The 18,219-nt window shown below is 37.5% G+C and overlaps 1 protein-coding gene across 1 annotated transcript in view; it reads left to right on the forward strand.

The window, feature by feature from the left end:
- The first annotated feature begins 613 nt into the window (after positions 1–613).
- The window catches only part of TNIP3 (TNFAIP3 interacting protein 3), a 100,243-nt gene continuing 82,637 nt past the window's right edge, over positions 614–18,219 (forward strand). Inside the window, exons 1-2 of the mRNA XM_070259690.1 lie at positions 614–712; positions 13,808–13,893. Coding sequence (XP_070115791.1) covers positions 710–712; positions 13,808–13,893 — 89 coding nt within the window. The 5' untranslated portion in view covers positions 614–709. The remainder of the gene's footprint in view (positions 713–13,807; positions 13,894–18,219) is intronic.

The raw sequence follows: 18,219 nt of genomic DNA on the forward strand, positions 1-18,219 counted from the left end.
ATAGACTATTTTCTAGTATGATGAGAAAAATATACATGCTTCATATACTGTAATGCTGGGGAAGCAATAGAGAGACTATAAATATAATTTCCCCTCTAAATAAGAAAACACTCAGCAACTCCTTTTTTTAAATGTAGTGGGCTTATTTCTAAATTACTTTAAAGGATGAGTGTTTAAATGTTAACCTGGGTGCTAGCTTGCTCAGGGAAAGAAATAGGAAGATGAAGCAGAGGAACATTCCTAGAAATGAGTGTGTGACCTGTGTGGTCCTTACAGTAAATTATGCTAATTCTACATTTATGTTTTTGTGTTGTGGTCCTATTAAGCTGATATAACTTTTCCATTAAGTGGGCAGGTGGATTTCCTGTAGTACCCCCGATTGCCTGAAGAGGTATATTGTTTTCTTATGTTTCCATTACAGCATAGAGACTAAGAGGGAATCCTCTGTGGTATTTTCACATAGGTCGTGAATCTCTTATCTGTAGGTTGTATTTGTATCCGAGAGGTGAATATTAATAGCCAGCAGAGTGACTTTCTTAAAAAAGGGGTTTCCCTGTGCATGGGTGGATTAACCTTTCAAAATACATGTTTCTACTTAAACCACTTAGTTACTGTTTGATTCAAAGAGTCATAAAGACAGCCTCTCCACATCTCTCCTAGACCTTGTAGTACGCTTGCCTAGATCTGAGAGGGACTTTCAGTCTAGAACATGGTGAGTAACACAGCGCTCTGCCTTTACTTTCATTTCGCTTCCTTAACGGAGTTTGCTGTAACTTAATTTCTTTTTAAAATGCCTAACGTTTTCCTATTAAAATGGCCTATGGGATTGATTATGAGTTTGGTAGTATTGGCAATTGAGATATGGTTTCATGTATTCCAGGTAGGAAATGAGACAGAACTTACAAAGTGTAATAATGTGCGATGTTCTCCTTTAAAATTTCTATAGGTTGTACCGGTTAGCCCCTTCGTCCGCGTCAGATAAAATAAGCTTTTGAAATGACGCAGTTAACTATATGAATGTTATTCTATTTACTTTATTATTTCTAACAATTCTGTAAATAATCACTAAATTGAATATGAATCACTAAATCTCGTAGGAGTGGTTTTACTCTGCTTGCTCTCTTAGGCTATTATTAATTTGCTTAAGCAATGAGCACGGCTGGGGTCCAGGCGGATGTGTCGCTGCTACAGGTGTCCTGCATGGTGCTACATATTCACATTGATGGGAAGCATAAAAAGGTCTAAAAGAATGTATCTGTAAATATAAAGTCACTGGACTGTCTTATTTAAATAGTCAAATTTGCAAAAGGAGATTGGGAAATCAACTTCCCCGGGGATCATTTAAGTATAAGCGATCCGAGTGACATCCAAGGAAGATTCATTTTAAAAGCCAGCAGCGGACGAACGGGGACTAGACACCCCTGAGCAGAGTTACAATGTTTCACTGATCTAGCAACGTTAAGTCTCTGGCTTAGCCACAAAATTTCCTGCTGTGAAATGCTAAGGGACTTCATTCTTCTTGGGAATCTCAGGCAATGCCCTGTTGCAGAAACTCCGAAAGCCCCCTTTTAAATGGCATGGCATCCACGGACCTGCCCCGTGGTGTAAGGCTTCACAGGCCCTTAAAGCTATGGGGGACAAGCAGGTATTTGTAGAATGGGTCAATGTTAACAGATTGTTTTCAGATATCCTCTCCTCAGTTTTTGGAGGCTATTTTTTTTTTTTTTTTTAATGAGAATTGTAATATACTTTTAAAGTCCAGAAAATAAGGGAAAAGCTGTCCTCTCGTTTTCTCCTTCCCTTTTCACTCTGGCTCTTTCTGTCTCTCTCCCTCTCTCTGTCTCTCTCTCAGCTTGCTTCTGCTCTCTCTCTCTCCACTAAGTTTACACTTTAGTTAGTAAATCATTGGTTTCCAGTACAACTTTTCCATGGAAATTTGCAGCCGCTATACTGTTTCCCAGTTTTCATGAGATAAATGAGGAAGAAATAATCATTTTTAAACATGGGAAACTGAGTATTAAACTCAGTTCCTCCTGTTAAAGGAACCTGAAACACATCGGTGACAAAATGGCCTGTGGAACAGTGTAGAAGAGACAGGCAAGCATCCCATAGGCCTAATCAATCAAGGTCTGATTCCTTGACCATCCTCCTCCACTGGGGTTAGGCGTCTTTATCCAGAGGGGCGCGGGGAGGGGCGGGAGGGAAGATGCTTACTAAGTTCTTCATCAGCTGAATACTTCCTGCTGAGGATAAAACCTTAGACTTCGTTTTAGTTGTTAACTTTTAAAATTTGCTCTTTAATGCTCTACTCTTTAGCACGTTATCAATATCTAAACTTTGCTTCCTCATTAAGATGAGATACTGACAAACTCTCAGAGGAAAACCTGTTAGTCACAGTCGTTCTCCCATCTGTTTGGGGTTGTGATAAATTGGATCTTTCAAGCATTGTTTTCATGAGGGTGAAGGATTTCAAATAAAAGAAATGTACTTTATAAACATATGTCCTCAAGTCTTCAAGAAAGAAGCAAGGATAAAATCTTTCTACTGAAATCGCACAGAGCATGAGTGAAAAATTAATTTTATTTGAAAATACTGCCAAGATTTAAAATCCCCATGGTTTTAAAATAAAAACAACATATGGGTGAAAATTATTCTTGTGGCTGCAAAGCACAGTTCTAACAAACAGATCCCTTGATTGAAGAATGTAAAAAAGCTTGGATAACAGAGAAATAGTTCACGATGGGGCAGGCAGCACACAGTTAATAGATTATTATGGTAGGTAATCAGAGTTAATTATTCTCTTCTTTCGCTAAGCTGACATGTATAAATTCTGCAAGAAGAAATGAATTAAGCAGTGCAATTCATAGAATACTTTGAAGGTAAATTAGCCCTTTCACAGTTTTAAGTTACATCTTAAATTACAAATATGGTGAAATGTTTTCCTTTGATGTAAATAAATGTTGATAAAAGAAGAAGTTATGTCCAGATGACGATAAGACAGATTGTATACTGACAAGGCACATCAGTGTACATAGATTGCCACGTCCATTTTTTTCTTCAGTTTTAGAGAATACGTTATCATTTCACAAACTCTTTATCAGGAGAAGCTGTTCAAAAGTCTTCTGGGAAGATAGCTTACATTTTTTTGAATTACAAAAGGCAAAATAACAGTAGATTAAAAAAAAAGAAAAAAATTGTTCAGCCTAAACAACAGGAAAATGTGCTTACCTTTGAATTTTTCTTGTAGAGAGAAACATAAATTATTGGAACTGTATCAAAGCAAATCAAATTTGATTTATAATTGAAAAAAATGACTAGGAAGACTCTCAACTTTAAAGTGTTTAAGGCAGACAAATTTAATCCTGCCTAAATACACATTGAAAAATAAGATGAGGGGCTGGCCTGGTCGTGTAGTGGTTAAGTTCCCAAGCTTCACTTCAGCGGCCCAGGATTCACAGGTTCGGATCCCCAGGTTAAACCTACACACAGCTCATCAAGCCATGCTGTGGTGTCATCCCACATACAAAATAGAGAAAGATTGGCACAGATGTTAGCTCAGGGCCAATCTTCCTCACACACATAAACAAAAGATGAATTTCCAATTTGAGAATTGTCTGTTGCTTGTTTAAAAACAAGAAAAAGTATCAAGAAATGTAACCATAAACATCAAGGTTAAGATAAGACTAAGGCAGAGACTATAGAATTAGTCTGACAGGATCTTGAATTTAACATGTGAAAAACAAAGGATGAATTCTGTATCTGAAATTCCAGTGTCCAGGGGTCAAGTCTTATCTCAACTTTTCATTACCCACAGAAAGCGTTTACTGAAATCCCAGGGCTGAGCTCAGTAATTATTAATACTCATTATAATTAAACAGTCTTTCATTTATTTTCATTTGAGTCCTGTTAAGATGGCATAGTTCTTTATGTATATGTTTGTTAATCTGGGGATAATCCCCTGGATGTTAAAGTTCCAAGGTAATTTCCATGCCATGTAGTCATAGGTATTTTGATTTATCACAATTGCCTGATTTTAATAATAATAATATATTATTATTATTTTGAAAGTATAGTCTCTGACATGGCTTCTATTGCTAAAAATTTGGTCAGAATACACTCACCTGAAGCATATTCCAATAAGATAAATGATACACCTTTAATCTCACGTTTTCACACTTATCAGCAAAACAATCAACGTTCATAAATAATAACACACATTATAACACTCATGTCCCATAAAAATCACTTTTTCTGCAGGCTTTCCAGTAAGTCGTCAATGTTAAACAAGACTTAAATTGCACCATATTTAATGTGGAATATAAACAAGCACACGGACAAAGAAAACAGTTCAGTGGTTACCACAGGAAGGGGCTGGGGGTAGGCACAGGGAGCGAAGGGGAGCACTTACGTGGTGACAGTCAAGAAATAATGTACAACTGAAATCTCACATTGACGTACACTATTAAGAACTCAATTAAAAAAATAATTGATATAAGAAATAATAAAAATTTAAAGAATAAATTCCACCATATTAATTTAGAGCTTACTATTCACTAGGTAACTCCAGGCAAATCTCGTAGTGCCGGTGAATTGTAAGTGCTTTCAAATGCAACCTCTTATTTAATCTCTGTATTATTCCCTTTGACGAAAGGACATATCACTGCACAGGTGAGAAACTCAGAGAGTTTAAATAATTTGCCTAAAGTCACATAGCTTGTTGAGTCTAAGAGAGTGATGGAGACCCACATCTTTGACTCTTAATTCAATCATCTTTCCCGTACTGATGCTAAGAAAGGCAAATTTGTAATTTGGGAGACGTTAGTGAAATTCTTCAGTAGAAATCCACAGTACCAGAATATCTCCCAAAATAGAGCTGGATAAAGACCCAGAGTAATCACATGCTTGTCTTGTTGCAGAATGAGGGACCATTCTATGGACAACAATACATTCTTTGCAGGGTAAGAGTTGGCCATTGATCATATTTCAGTGAGCCTCTAAGACGCAGGCATCGAGAGCAATACTGCCATATTCACAGCACCTAAGTGTGGAAAGGGCTCTTAGCCGTTATAAAGTCAATCTCTTCCCATTTCAGAGATGGCAATAATCACCTTATCTAGGGAAAGACAAGTTTAATGACAGCCCCGGTGACAGAATCTTGGTCTCCTGCCTCCTGGTTCAGGAACTTTTCCCATTTTAGTCCCCAAATGTCAGTTTTTCATATAGAAGCAGTGCCGGTGCCCTGATGTGATTGAGCAAATCAGGAATCTGTGGTGTTAAGAATTTTACTTTATTGCTATAAAACAAAAAGACTTCTTAGAAGGAAATAGATGATAAAAGTCCCCTGATTTGACACCTTTCTCAGAAACATGAAATGGAAAAAAAAAAAAAAAAAAAGAGCAGTTTTCTTGGGTATTTCTTTCTTTTGGTTTAGCCAAACGATATGTAGCCAAAATCTCTTTCTTATTCTCAATTTCCCTCAAGCCATTACTGTAAATGAGGGTGGTGTGTAATTTTCCTCTCCTCCGATTTCTTCCACACTGCAATCAAAGGGCCTTAAGCACCTGTTAGATACAGGAATCTTATTTGCTAGAGGAAATAAATGAACAAAAACTTAGAATATAGGCTTAAATGTTTTGAATGATATTATTGTATTCTTAAAAGCCTTGAACATTTGCCTAATTTTGCATATAAATGATCTGAAACATTTTAATGGTATCTTAGCTCTGTGCTAACAAATTTAGGTTGGCTTTATAGTCACCTGATATGCTTTATATTTCCTGTTTCTAGGCTACATGGGTTCCTTTTTCTTTTTAAATTCTTTTGGAGATGCTACGACTATGATAGGGAGCTCTAGGGGTAAAGCTTCTGGAACATACGAACTGGCATAAAGAGTGTCAGACTGAACTAAGGTGTTACTGGGAAACTATATTCAAGATTTTGTATTAAAAATGTTACAGTTCCATGTTCAAGTAAGTGCTGGCGTAATTAATATTCTTCCATTCATGCATTGAATGTTTGTGGAGCATTGGGTGTATTACAGGCAGGCACTAGGTTCTGGAGATTCAGCTGTGAACAAAACGGATGTAAAATCACAGAATTTACAGTCTAGGGGAGAAGAATGGCCTTAAGCAAATAATCACTCACGCACCAAAATAGTGAAATTACAATTATGATAAACACTACAAAGGGGACATGAATACGGTTGTAAGAGTGTATATTAAAAAGAGTGGTATAATATGGGAAGCCAGGGGAGATTTACTTTGAGGGGAACAACATGCTAAGGAGAAGGAACAGCTGCTTCAAAGACTAGCAGAAGGAAGATGGCACCTTCAAAGAACTGACAAAAAGGCTGATGTGTGATAAGAGAAGAGGCTGGAAGGTGCTTCTGGATCAGTGGGGGAGAGGGCAGCATTTTTGGTCATAATAATGATTGCTGGCCGGTCACATTAAGCATCTTGCCATATGGGAAGAGTTCTCACAAAACAAAGAAACAGTGCTTCCCACATCCAAATGTGACCCGTTTGAGATGTGCAGAGTCCTTCAGCTATGATAAGGACTTTGGTCACTGTAATGGAAAACTACGAAGGTGTTTTTATTGTGGGGATGGAGAGAGTGGAGATGACCGTATAAAATAACGTATTTCAAAAAGAACTCTATGCCTGCAATGTGGAGAGCAGATAAAAGGGAGCCAAGAATGGGAAGGGGCACACCAGTTAGGACCCTTCTCTAGTGGTCCCGGGATAAGTGAATGGTATGGTCGATGGTTTCTAAGAATTGGAGAGAACCTATAAAATGCTTGAAGTTATTTCTTCCCAGCCAGCAGAATAGAACATTAAGCATAAAGAAAGGCTGTTTGACCCTTCAGCTCCCCAGCTCATTTTCCAGTTTTGTACAAGTCATTTCATTCTGTTTTAAGGAGAGCCAAACTTGGAGGACAATAGCACCCTTGTCACCCTGCTGCTTTAAGCATTAACCCAATAGTAATCCTGGTCACTGTCCCGAATGCTGACAGTCAATATTTGGCAGTGATAGTCATAAATTTTAGAATTCAAGGGGTATTAGAGAGAATCCAACCAGGCCTTGATTCTTCAGAAGAGGATTGAAACCTAGAGAAAATAATATGCTCAAGATCACACATTTAGTTAATTTAGGAATCAGGACCAAAAATAAATAAATAAATAAATAAAACAAAAACAAAAAAACTCCTGGTTTCTAATCTATGGGGGTTCTTTTCCTTCGCATTTCTTTCTTACTAGTAATAGCAAAGATCTCAAAACTGTTGTGCATTATTATCTGCATATTGGTAAAAATAAGCTCATGCTATGGAAGTCACAAAAGGCTATGAAAAATAGACTCTTGGTAATTGCTGAAAGTAAACAGAAATTTTTTTTTGTTAAGAACATTGTGTTTTGTTTGTTCACTTTGCTTTTTTGAAAAATTGAATTCTAAAGCTGTTAGGTGGGACATTCATTCCTTATGTGTCCCAATAATGCCACCAATTATGTCAGCCGCCTACCCTGCAGGCATTTTCCCACTCTTGCCTGAAACCACTGCTCTTTTTCCCACCTCCACTTAGCAACTCAGCATGGACGAACCATGCCGTCCCTTCTCTCTGTAAAACAGACAGACCAGCAATCAAGGCACGCTCAATGCTGGCAGCTGAGGGCAGTCACTTATTTCTGTCTCCAAAAGCTGAGTGGGACATTTGCTGAGAGCCAGTCTTCTTTGTTCCCCCAAGCTATTTATGATTATCTTACATTTTCTGCAATTACATAATTTAAATAAAACTTATATAAGCTAATGGAACTTGAGCACAAAAAAGATAGAAACCGTTGTTTCCACGTAAGCTAATTTTGAGTAATTCAGAAATATCCGATAAAGGTGAGTTGACAAATTTAAATTGGGTGAGGAGAATATCAAAGATTGGAAAAATATTGTAAAGATCTCAAAGCATTCTGTTTTCAGACGGCTTTGTAAATATCTTAAAATTTTCATTCCTTTGTAAAGAAACTAAAACTGGAATTCACAGAGGATTCGTTATGGGCCGGAATGTCCACATCAAACAGCATCAGCAGATCGCCACTTGGAAAAGGGGGCTTGGCAACTGATGTGCGCTTACGTATCTTAAGTTATAACAAATTACTATGCTGTTAATGTGTGATTCTTCTTGACTCCCAGGTTTAACAGTTTTTGGATTAACTGACTATAGGTCTCCTATGTGATTGATAAAGTTTTTTATGCATTAGATACCAAATATCATTTCTAAAAAAATCAATACAAGTGCTCTTATATATGTAAGTGTTACGTATGTTTTTAAAGCATATTATCTTATAAAATCTTTATTATTTACTATGTATATGAATATAAGGATAATAATTTTCATGATGGTTAGTACTTACCTAGTATACTTCATCCTCAATATGTTGGACCTGGTTAACATTTGATTTTGAATTTTGTAAAGGTGGATACTGGAATGAAACAGAGTTTGTAGGTAAGGATTATGAGTTGTAAATTGTATGCCCCAGACAGAAGAGCATTTTTTGTAGATAAAAATCAGCTTAAGGTTCTTTCTGGCTTAAGTAAAGCTGTCGTGGCTTTGATTGCACATATATTTTGATGCATTCCAATGCTATAACATAGACTTGACCAACATAACAAACTTATACAATGGTAGAAGAATTCTTTGGTAATTTTTAGCATGACATTCTCAAGGTCTGTAAAACCTATTTTTACAGAGTTTGACTGTGACTGGTAATACTCACACCCTAGCCCTTGAACCTGACTTTAGAAATTCAAGCGTATTCAGAGCTGTCACCACAAACGGCAAAAAGTTCATAAAACTTGGTTTACTTCCAAAAGTAAGTTTATCCTCTAAAGTTGGGTTATTTTGGAACTGTGGATTGTGTAAACTTCTGCTTAAACAATCAAACAGCTTATGATCTTCACTGATGTACTGAAATCCATCCAAGAAGTCAGGACATCTTTTGGTTAAGTTAAACAGAAAGCAACAGCTGCTTCTCGAGCAGTAAGAAACTCCTTAAAAAGAAGAGGAAGCGGAGGAGGAGAGGAAGAGGAAGAAGAAAGTAACCAAATGATGGAAAGAAAGAAATGCTGTCAGCCAGTTAGGTACCCTTACTTCTGTGGTCTTTAATTGTAAATCTTTTGGTTCCCAGAAATTACATGTGGTTTACACTAGCCTTCCCCCTGGAAAAGAAAATTATAAAACACTTGAGGTAAAATTTTAAGCTGTCTTAATTTCAAATTTCCTCGATATAAAAAAAAGGCAAAAATAAAACAATATAAATAATCTAAAAGTATCTGAGGAACTGCTGTCAGCCATAGTTAAGTCTTATTATCCTCAAACTCTTCATTGTCAATACTGTTTATTTTTCATTTAACATCATTTTTCTTTTTGTTTTTCTTTTTTTTGGGTGAGGAAGATTGGCCCTGAGTTAACATCTGTTGCCAATCTCCCTCTTTGTTTTTTCCTACTGAAAGCCCCCCAGTACATAGTTGTATATCCTAGTTGTAGGTTCTTCTAGTTCTTCTATGTGGGATGCCGCCTTAGCATGCCAGGCCTGCGCCGAAGATCCAAACTGGCAAACCCTGGGCCACTGAAGTGGAGTGCGGAAACTTAACCACTCGGCCATGGGGCCAGCCCCTAACATCATTTCCCTTATACACTTAGGTATCATTCCTTCATTCTTCTGCTCTTCAAACATTACGTCCTCACTGTTATATTAGGTCCTCACTATGAGCTAGGTACCATGCCAGGTCCTGGGGATATGAAAATAAAAAACACATCTTATTTTCTCAACAAGATGATGAGTTATTTGAAGGCAAACACCTATTTCTCTACTTGGAATCTTAGAACCATAGAATTTTGAGTCAAAGTGGCTTAGAAGTAATCAGCTATATTAACTCCCCATACACCATGCCATCCCAATATGAGCTCCCTCATTCACCATGAGTCAAGATGGTGAACTGACCACAATTATTTATCTCCTCCCTCCTAAATCTCCATTAAATGACAACCATTAACAATTACAGCGTACTAATTGCGCTCCAGACACTAGTGTATGAATTTTACATATATCAACATATTTAAGCCTCATTACAGTCCTAATAAGACACACACTATTACTATCCTCATCTTACTAAAGAGGAAACAGAGGTACAGAAAGGTTATAACCTCCCCTAAGAGTCACTAAAGGAGCAAAGACTGTACTGTGGCAGTCTTCTTTCCAAGCCTGCTCTTTTTTTTTTTTTTTTTTTTTTGAGAAAGATTAGCCCTGAGCTAACATCTGCCAATCCTCCTCTTTTTGCTGAGGAAAACTGGCCATGAGCTAACATCTGTGCCCATCTTCCCCTACTTTATATGTGGGACAACTGCCACAGCCTGACTTGCCAAGCGTTGCCATGTCCGCACCCGGGATTCGAACCAGTGAACCCCGGGCCGCCGAAGCAGAACGTGTGAAGTTAACTGCCGCACCACCAGGTGGACCCCCCCACCAAGCCTGCTCTTAATTGCTATGCTATCCTGCTTCTGCAGATCTAAAGAAATGTTGTTTTAAAAGTTTACCAATAAGGAAAGGAAGTCAGCTCTATTATTTTTCACCCTACGATGTTTTTTAAACCACTGGTATTCCTTAGCTTTACTTTCTTCACCTTATTTACAAAATTTTAACCTGATAATTTAGGTAACTTCCAAAAATTTTCAAAAGAATGTGCCGTAGATTCCAGAAGTAATTTCAGAAGAGAGATCTCAGTGTTTGGTAGTAGCTTTGTTGGTATAGACTGGTTGTGTTATGGTCCCTCCTCTCATCAACGATCATAGCATGCGAAGGTTCTGTGTCCCGTGGACTACATACATGAACATATCTGGGCAAAATAACGGCTTTCTAGATGACCCTGCGGGGTAAAGTGTAAACCTCACACACATGAGAGAAAAGAACAATCTGCTGACTTTTACCTAAAAGCTAACAGAAATAGGAGTATAGGAGGCAGACACCACAATCAAGCAGAAAAAACTTGAGTAGTTATATTTTAAGTACTTCAGGATGAAAGATCTGAGAAATTCACCTTGAGTGGGCAAAGGTTAAGAGGGGTCACGTACTCCATCTTTCCTTTGTCTTTCCACTATTTGGTATTCAGATACAATTTGCTTTAATGAAAGTCAACCGTGTTCTTATGTCTCACTTGGTTGTCCCGTTTAGGATCTGATTCAAATGTTTAAAATGTTGTGCAAAGCAAAAATGTTGAATTACACATTTTACAAGAAATTAATCAACCACCATCAAAGGGAACTATAGCGAGCTGCTAGAATTGGGAGTTCTGACCAGTGTCTCCTGGTTTGTTGTAGTGGAAACTTTGCTCTTGCCTGTTTTTATGTCTTCACACCAGCCAATAAAGATCCATACCCCTCCTTCCAGAGTGATTTTGTGCTTTTGTTCAGTGAAAAACTTTTGGAGACAGAACTTCAGTAGAACTGCTTATCTTATGGTTTAATGTCAACTTGACTTGTCATTAGTGGTGATAAAGTTCGGAAAGGCACATAAATGCTTACTAAGTCTTATGAGACTTCTGAAGTTGTCTATTTTTTCTAAGATTTGAAAAAAAAAGAAACAGTAGTATTGAGAAACAAAGGCCCTGTGTCTTCAAGGTTGGCTTAATTTTATTTATTTGCTTCCACTTGAAAGGGAAGCATTTTAATTGCTGAGTATCTCTCCTGATTGTTTACTTTGTTACTGTTCTGTTGGAAAAACATCTCCATTGGTGGAAGTGGATAAACTATTAGAAATTATAATTATGCCTGGGATATCGACTTTTCTGGTTATCACTAGTTGACATTTTGACTTCCTAGATAGAATAGTAAGAAGTGTAAAATTCCAGCCTATAAAAAGGCTATTTAGAAAGGAAATACAATGTCTAGTAAACTAAGACCTTTGAGGCAATACCTCTCTTGTCTGTTCCCAGTGCCTCAGAGGCATTTCTGTGAATCTTATACTATAAAACTTAAGTCTGGAAATTTCCCTCCCCACATGCTGTTTTGGGGGTTTACCACCAGAGTTCAAATAATACAGTGTCATTGCCTAAGAAATGTATTTTCATGAGATTTCATTTATAATGTAAAAATTTTGTATATTACTTTAAAAAATATTTTTGTATTAACGTTAGATCTTGCCTTATTTCAAACTTGAAATTTCATCTGTATAATGTTCAATTATGGAACAACATTAGAAAATTACTGACTAGCAGTCAGATAACTTGATGTCTCGTCCTAGATCAACCATTAATTAGTCAAATTATTTGTGCTGTCTGAGCTTCTGTTCCCTCTCTTGTAAAATGACAGTGTCATAATCCTTTGAGTGTTCTCGAGGGTGTCAATTCTATGATTCTCTGATACTCCACGACTCCGTGTGTCATTTCAGATCTGCGGGGGAAAATGCTAAGCATTTTTTAAAAAGTAATTTTTTAAACCATCGGAGACATTTTTTTTAAACTTTACTACAAATTTATTTCATAGTAATTAATTAAAATTTTTAAAAACTCATCTTCCAGAAATTATAGTATGGGCACTTACTCCGAGTCACTCATTGTCAGGTGGTACCTCGATTGCCTGCCTCTTTGGTGCATTTGCAGAACTGTGTCACTTTTCCGGGGTGCCACATAAAAGAACTGGGCACTTGTGCAGTTTTGCGTAGTTGAAAGATGGCTGTGCAGGTTGGGGGTCCACTTCCTACCACAGTCCTGGAAGGCATTTGCTTTCATCTAGTCCCCGGCTACCATGGTGGTACAGATGACTTTTAAACAGCTGTCATAAGCTGCAAACAAAACAAAATTAAAAAGCCACCCTCCCACGCTGTGTGCAGACGTCTTGCCAATAGCTGAAACAAATCCTTCTTGGAGCATTTTAACAAACAAACTTTTCTTTTGGTTGTTGTTACCATTAAATCATGAAACTCAGACAAAGCTGGCCTCATGTTTCCCACAGACCTGAACTGCCCACATTTTCTAATGGGATCACAGCAATTAGGGGTTTCCAGATGGATTTGAAATGTGTTAAGTGCCTTCAGGAATTGGCTTTTAAAACAGACACATGTCTTCAAATGCTTCAATCTCAACATTCTACTATAAGCCCCACGAGGTGCTATGAGGTCTGTGTAATGTTTGACCACAATTTGGTGCCTAAGTTGCAATTAATATGAAATAGAGAAAAAAAAAAGGGAAACGAAAAAAATTCTGTGTCTTAAACACAGTTTTTAAAATTTTCCTCCTTCTCTTTTAATGGTCACATTACCAGTTCCCTTGTTGTCCTGAAAATCATGGAAATAATCACTAACTCCTATTGGAGAAAAAGCAGAATGGATGGCATTCTGGGAAGAAAGCTGTCATGTCGTTGGGTCGTTAAGGACTCCTGGAAAAGTCATTCATGGACTGCCGCTAATTGAAGTACAAACATGTCATTCTGACAACGTGAGCAGTTTCTGACTGGAATGTTGGAATGTCCAGCTTTCTTTGGCTTGCTCCTGGACAATTTCTCCCTGTCACGAGGCTCTTCCTTTACTGAAAGATGGAGTCTGTGTGTTTACACCCAGTGTTGTACCTTTGACTGAAACTAGGCAGAAGGCACATTTGTGGTCTGTCTTCTCCTAACTGGCAGTGTTGAAAACAAGACAGCAGAACAAAAACATGGCTTTTGATGAAAAATGCGTTTAACAGGTGGTTTTCTCCTCCGGCGACTGACGTGGTTATCTTCCCTTGAGACACGTCCACACCTCATGTCCTTTATATTTTTTTCTTTTAGATTCCATGTGGACAACTCATAAACAAAAACGAGAAATATGAAGAGAAACTGGTAATGTTCACCAATCAGTCAGAAGATTCTGAAAGGTAATAATGACGTTTATTTAAAGAACGTACACCTCTAATACTAATACTCTAATGATAGCGCTTCTGCTTGATGAGTCTATTAAGACTAGACGAGAACCTCTCTAGATAGAACCAAGTAGAGTGAATAAGAAAAGATGGTGGATAACAGCGTGGACCGTTTGAATACATTTTCTTTCATCGCTATCCAAGGGGCAAGAATCATGATAGGTTATTGAGGTTGATTTTTAAAGTATTTGGTAAATATCCTTTGACAAGTTTGGCCCTTAAGATAATTTTTCTTGAATAGCACAAATATTCTCCGAGGAAACAACTCTATTTCATTAATAAAGTGAAGAAGTAATTATATATCTTCTCTCCTGTGTTATTAAATCCTTAGTTCAGGGATTGGAGGAGCAGTTTCCTAGGTTCTTTATCCAAAATCCCTCCCTCAGCCACTTTCCACATTCTATCAACCTTTAATGGCTTCTCTCAAGCTTCACTCTACTCATTGACCCATATAGTTATTTCTTTGACTTCTTACTTGGCACCTTTCACGTGCGAGACATGGTGCTAGCTGCTTGCAGAGGATGAATCAGATACAGACCCTATCCTCTAGCTGCTTGCAGTTTAGAAAAGCTATGCACATACCTAAGCATAATACACATCGGATGTTTTGTGCCGTAGAAGAGACACAGATGTACTTCCCTTGGAAGTCAGAGGCAGGTGAGATTCCTTGTTGTGAGCATAAAGAGATACATGAAGAAGGAGTTGTTTGACCTAATTTCTGTTAAAAAGAAAATGGAGGAAAAGATGGAAAAGGAGAAGGAAAGAGCATTCCAGGCTGATGTCAGAGTGTGTACAAAAATGTCTTCGTAGGAAAGTTGAGGACCTGTGTTGGAATAAGACAGCAGTTCAGTTTGGCTTCCATAACTGGCATGTAATACAAAAGGCATCTTAAGTGAGACTGAATAGCTAAGAACTTATTCTATAGGCCAATGTTTCTCTGTCTTTAAAGGCAAAACTGGTTTCAAGGGAAAGATAATTTAAAGAAATAATAAAACTCAGGTTCTTAAGTCAGTCAGTGTTTCTCAAACTAGGATTCTCATACCTGTCGATTTGGAGACATAGTCTCAGGGTTCTTGGTCTGTGAAAATCTTTTCAGTAAAAGGGGCCCATATGTACTTGCAATATGAGAATCATGACTGTGCACAAGGGGAGCCATCAAGAATTTTCAACAGGGCATTGACAATAGGCTAATTTGGCAACAGTGTTTAAAATTGACAAGGGAGAAGACTAGAAGCTTGAACAAACAGAAATGTTTGGATTCTCCCACTCCTCTTAACCATATTCAATGTCCATAAAAAAGCATTTTAGCCTTTAATTGCATAAATTTAGCATTTTATTATTCACCACTCTTTATTATTCTTTAACTGTGCTGTGGGTATAAGTATTGTCTCTTTGATAAGATTGTATCTCTCTCAAGGGAAAGAACTCAGTGTAAAATATTATAACTCACTTTAACAATAGGTCTACAATAAGCATTGATCTATTTCACATAAATTTTTATAAAATGCAAGTAAAATATAAGTTTACATCACAGGAGAAGTCTGAGGATTAACTGATCATATTGACAACCTCTAAGATGCTACAGATATGGGACAGAAGGTAACATATGATGTTGAATGATTGCTAGACAAGAGGATACCCCATTCTCCTTTGGTAGCAGAGGTCCATATCTGGCAAACTTTACCAGTTTTAAACAGGAAGAATGAAATAAAAGCAAAGAAAAAAAGAGAGAAAGGAAGGAAGGCAGACAAGCAAACTCATGCTTTTTAAAGATATGTCTATCCTTAGCTTTTTCTTCAGTACAGCCGCTCCGCAAAGAGGTAGGATTACCCTCGCCGGCACCCCGCCCCCCCAGCACATGCACAGCGTAAACCATTTCCCTCCACGTGGAGAATATAGGAACTCTAAGCTCCTGGGTCCCCTTCTACTGCCTCCTCTCCTCAGCAATGCATATTAATGTTTAGATTCTCTCCATTGACCAATTATGAAAATTACACAGAATTTAATAGCTATATTTTTTTTCTGCAGTAGTAAAATATTTGTATTTCTGAGAGAAAGAGAGAGAGGTAGGTCCTTTGGTAGTGATTTAAAAAACTGAGGAGAGAGTTTTCAAGTTAATCTTTAAGGTGTATATGACTTGTGGTCCAGAAGGAAGGATGAGTGGATGAGGCAAATGTTGCAGCCGTTATCTTGTCTCAGGGGAGGTGAGAAAGACGGAAGAGAGATGAGAGGCAACAGGGCAGGGACGCAATAGTGAGTGCTGAGTCATCCTTCTCTCTTTCTCTCCTGAACTGACTCCTTTCTAGTTGAACCATTTTAGGTTTTACAGGGATAAAACTTACCATCTCTTGAAGTATTATGTATTGATATTATGTCTGTCATACCAAGCTTCCTTTCAAAGTACAAGTAAAGAAATGGAGGAAATAACTTTGATCCCAGTAGGGGATTATTAAAGTAAATAGAGTATTTCATAGCTTTTATATTCTCCTTTAACAGAATCTTGAAGCACATTGTTTTAAAAGCAGCCCCACTCAACACGTTATGATCCTGGGGTCATCCTTGTTCTGAAGCAGTCTTATAATGCCAGTTCCTCATTTTCATTTTTGTAAAGCAGATGTTTCCCTGTCCTAACGTTTATTTCAAGAAATGTTAAGTACTCTTAAAAATAAATTATGTGTTCAGAAAATTACAATTATAACCTAACAAGGAAACTATTATGATTCATTACAGCCTCAATAGAGCTGATCTCAGAGGAATAAAATGAATGTTAAGTTCTCATCAAGTGTCGCTGTTACCGGGCATTAAACTCGTTTACGTTAGCACTCATTGAAGCTGTGTATTAAACATGATCAAATACAATCTCAGTCATTCATTGCCTTCTGGGAACAATATACTGGTTTCAGATGCACTTAAGGAGCTCCTGTGTCTTTCCCCATATTCAAAGCATTCAAATGTCGTTATGCAAAGCGTCGGTGCACTTTAAGAAAATTAAACAATAGTTTCAGATTTTTTTCCATGTGAAGAGCACACTCTCCTCCAGATGCAGTATTTGGCAGCCCAACAGCTGCTGGCTATTAAACGCCCCTTAAAACTCCATTTTTTGCTCATAAAGGGAAGAGAAGTGTAGGGACGTTTATGGGGTGACAGGCAGATGTTTTCGTTGGAGCAAGACTATGTATGTGGTAAGCAAAAGCTAAAATGATCTCTTTTATGATATCATCAGCATTTTTACAATTGTTTTGGCCTCTTTATTTTTAACCTTCTTCTTACCTGACCCTAAATTAAACTATTCTGGAAAGGCAGAACAAACGGACACTTATATAATCGCTGTCCACATTTCAGAGAAGTTAATGATAGCATCTACTTTTTCAGACAGACATAGATTATCTTGTGTTCATTCATAGTATTTCATCAGGTAGAAGAGAAATTGATCCTGAAATGCTGAATAAGTATTTTTAATGACTCACAGAACGTCATAGATCATTATCATTTTTTCTCATAAATATTACTAATTCTTAGTCATGCTGTAATCTGGTTTCAATATTAAACTTCTCAAAACAAATTTGTCAGTTTTTCAGAAATTGTAGTTCTTCAAACTAATAAACATCAAAGTCATACTGAGTTTCTGGACAATAGTCTAAGTCTCTTCTCTTTCCAAAATAAGAAAGTAGCGTTTCAACCATGTGTTTATGTATAATATATCAAATAAAATTAAGCTTTATTGGATGGATAAATTCAGAGATTTAAGATAAGAGGTTTTTGGAAAACTTGTGTTTTCAGCCAGACTATAAAGCACGTTTCAGAAAAGCTGCTTCTGTGCAAACAATGTCCGAAGAATAAACACAGACTTTCCATTTTTTGAGGGCTAGCTTATACAGAATGCCCAAGAAGATATCTACAGTATATCTGCTTTTAATACTTCATGCCTGCATAAACTCTTTGTTTCATTCAACGTAACAATTACTTGGGAATGACTGGTTCTGCCTCCCAGCACGAAATTTGTGTATCTGGAGACTAGATCTGCAGCTCTTACCTCAGTGGAAATGTCTTTGATATTAACGGTGGAGGCACAGAGCTTGCTTGGAGGTCTGTCCTAGGCGCCAGGCAGGCCTCACACAACAGGCAGCCAGCTGAACGAGTTGTAAGTCTGTTCTTTCCGTATGTGACAACTCTGAGACTTGCCATTTTTGCAGACGGCCTCAGAGTTTAAGCTAAAGGCATCTCCTCCAACGTGGTAAATACACAGACTGTTCTAAGGCAGGACATTCAGTTTCCAGAGCT

This window comes from Equus caballus, chromosome 2 (genome assembly GCF_041296265.1).
Source record: "Equus caballus isolate H_3958 breed thoroughbred chromosome 2, TB-T2T, whole genome shotgun sequence".
Lineage (NCBI taxonomy): Eukaryota > Metazoa > Chordata > Mammalia > Perissodactyla > Equidae > Equus > Equus caballus.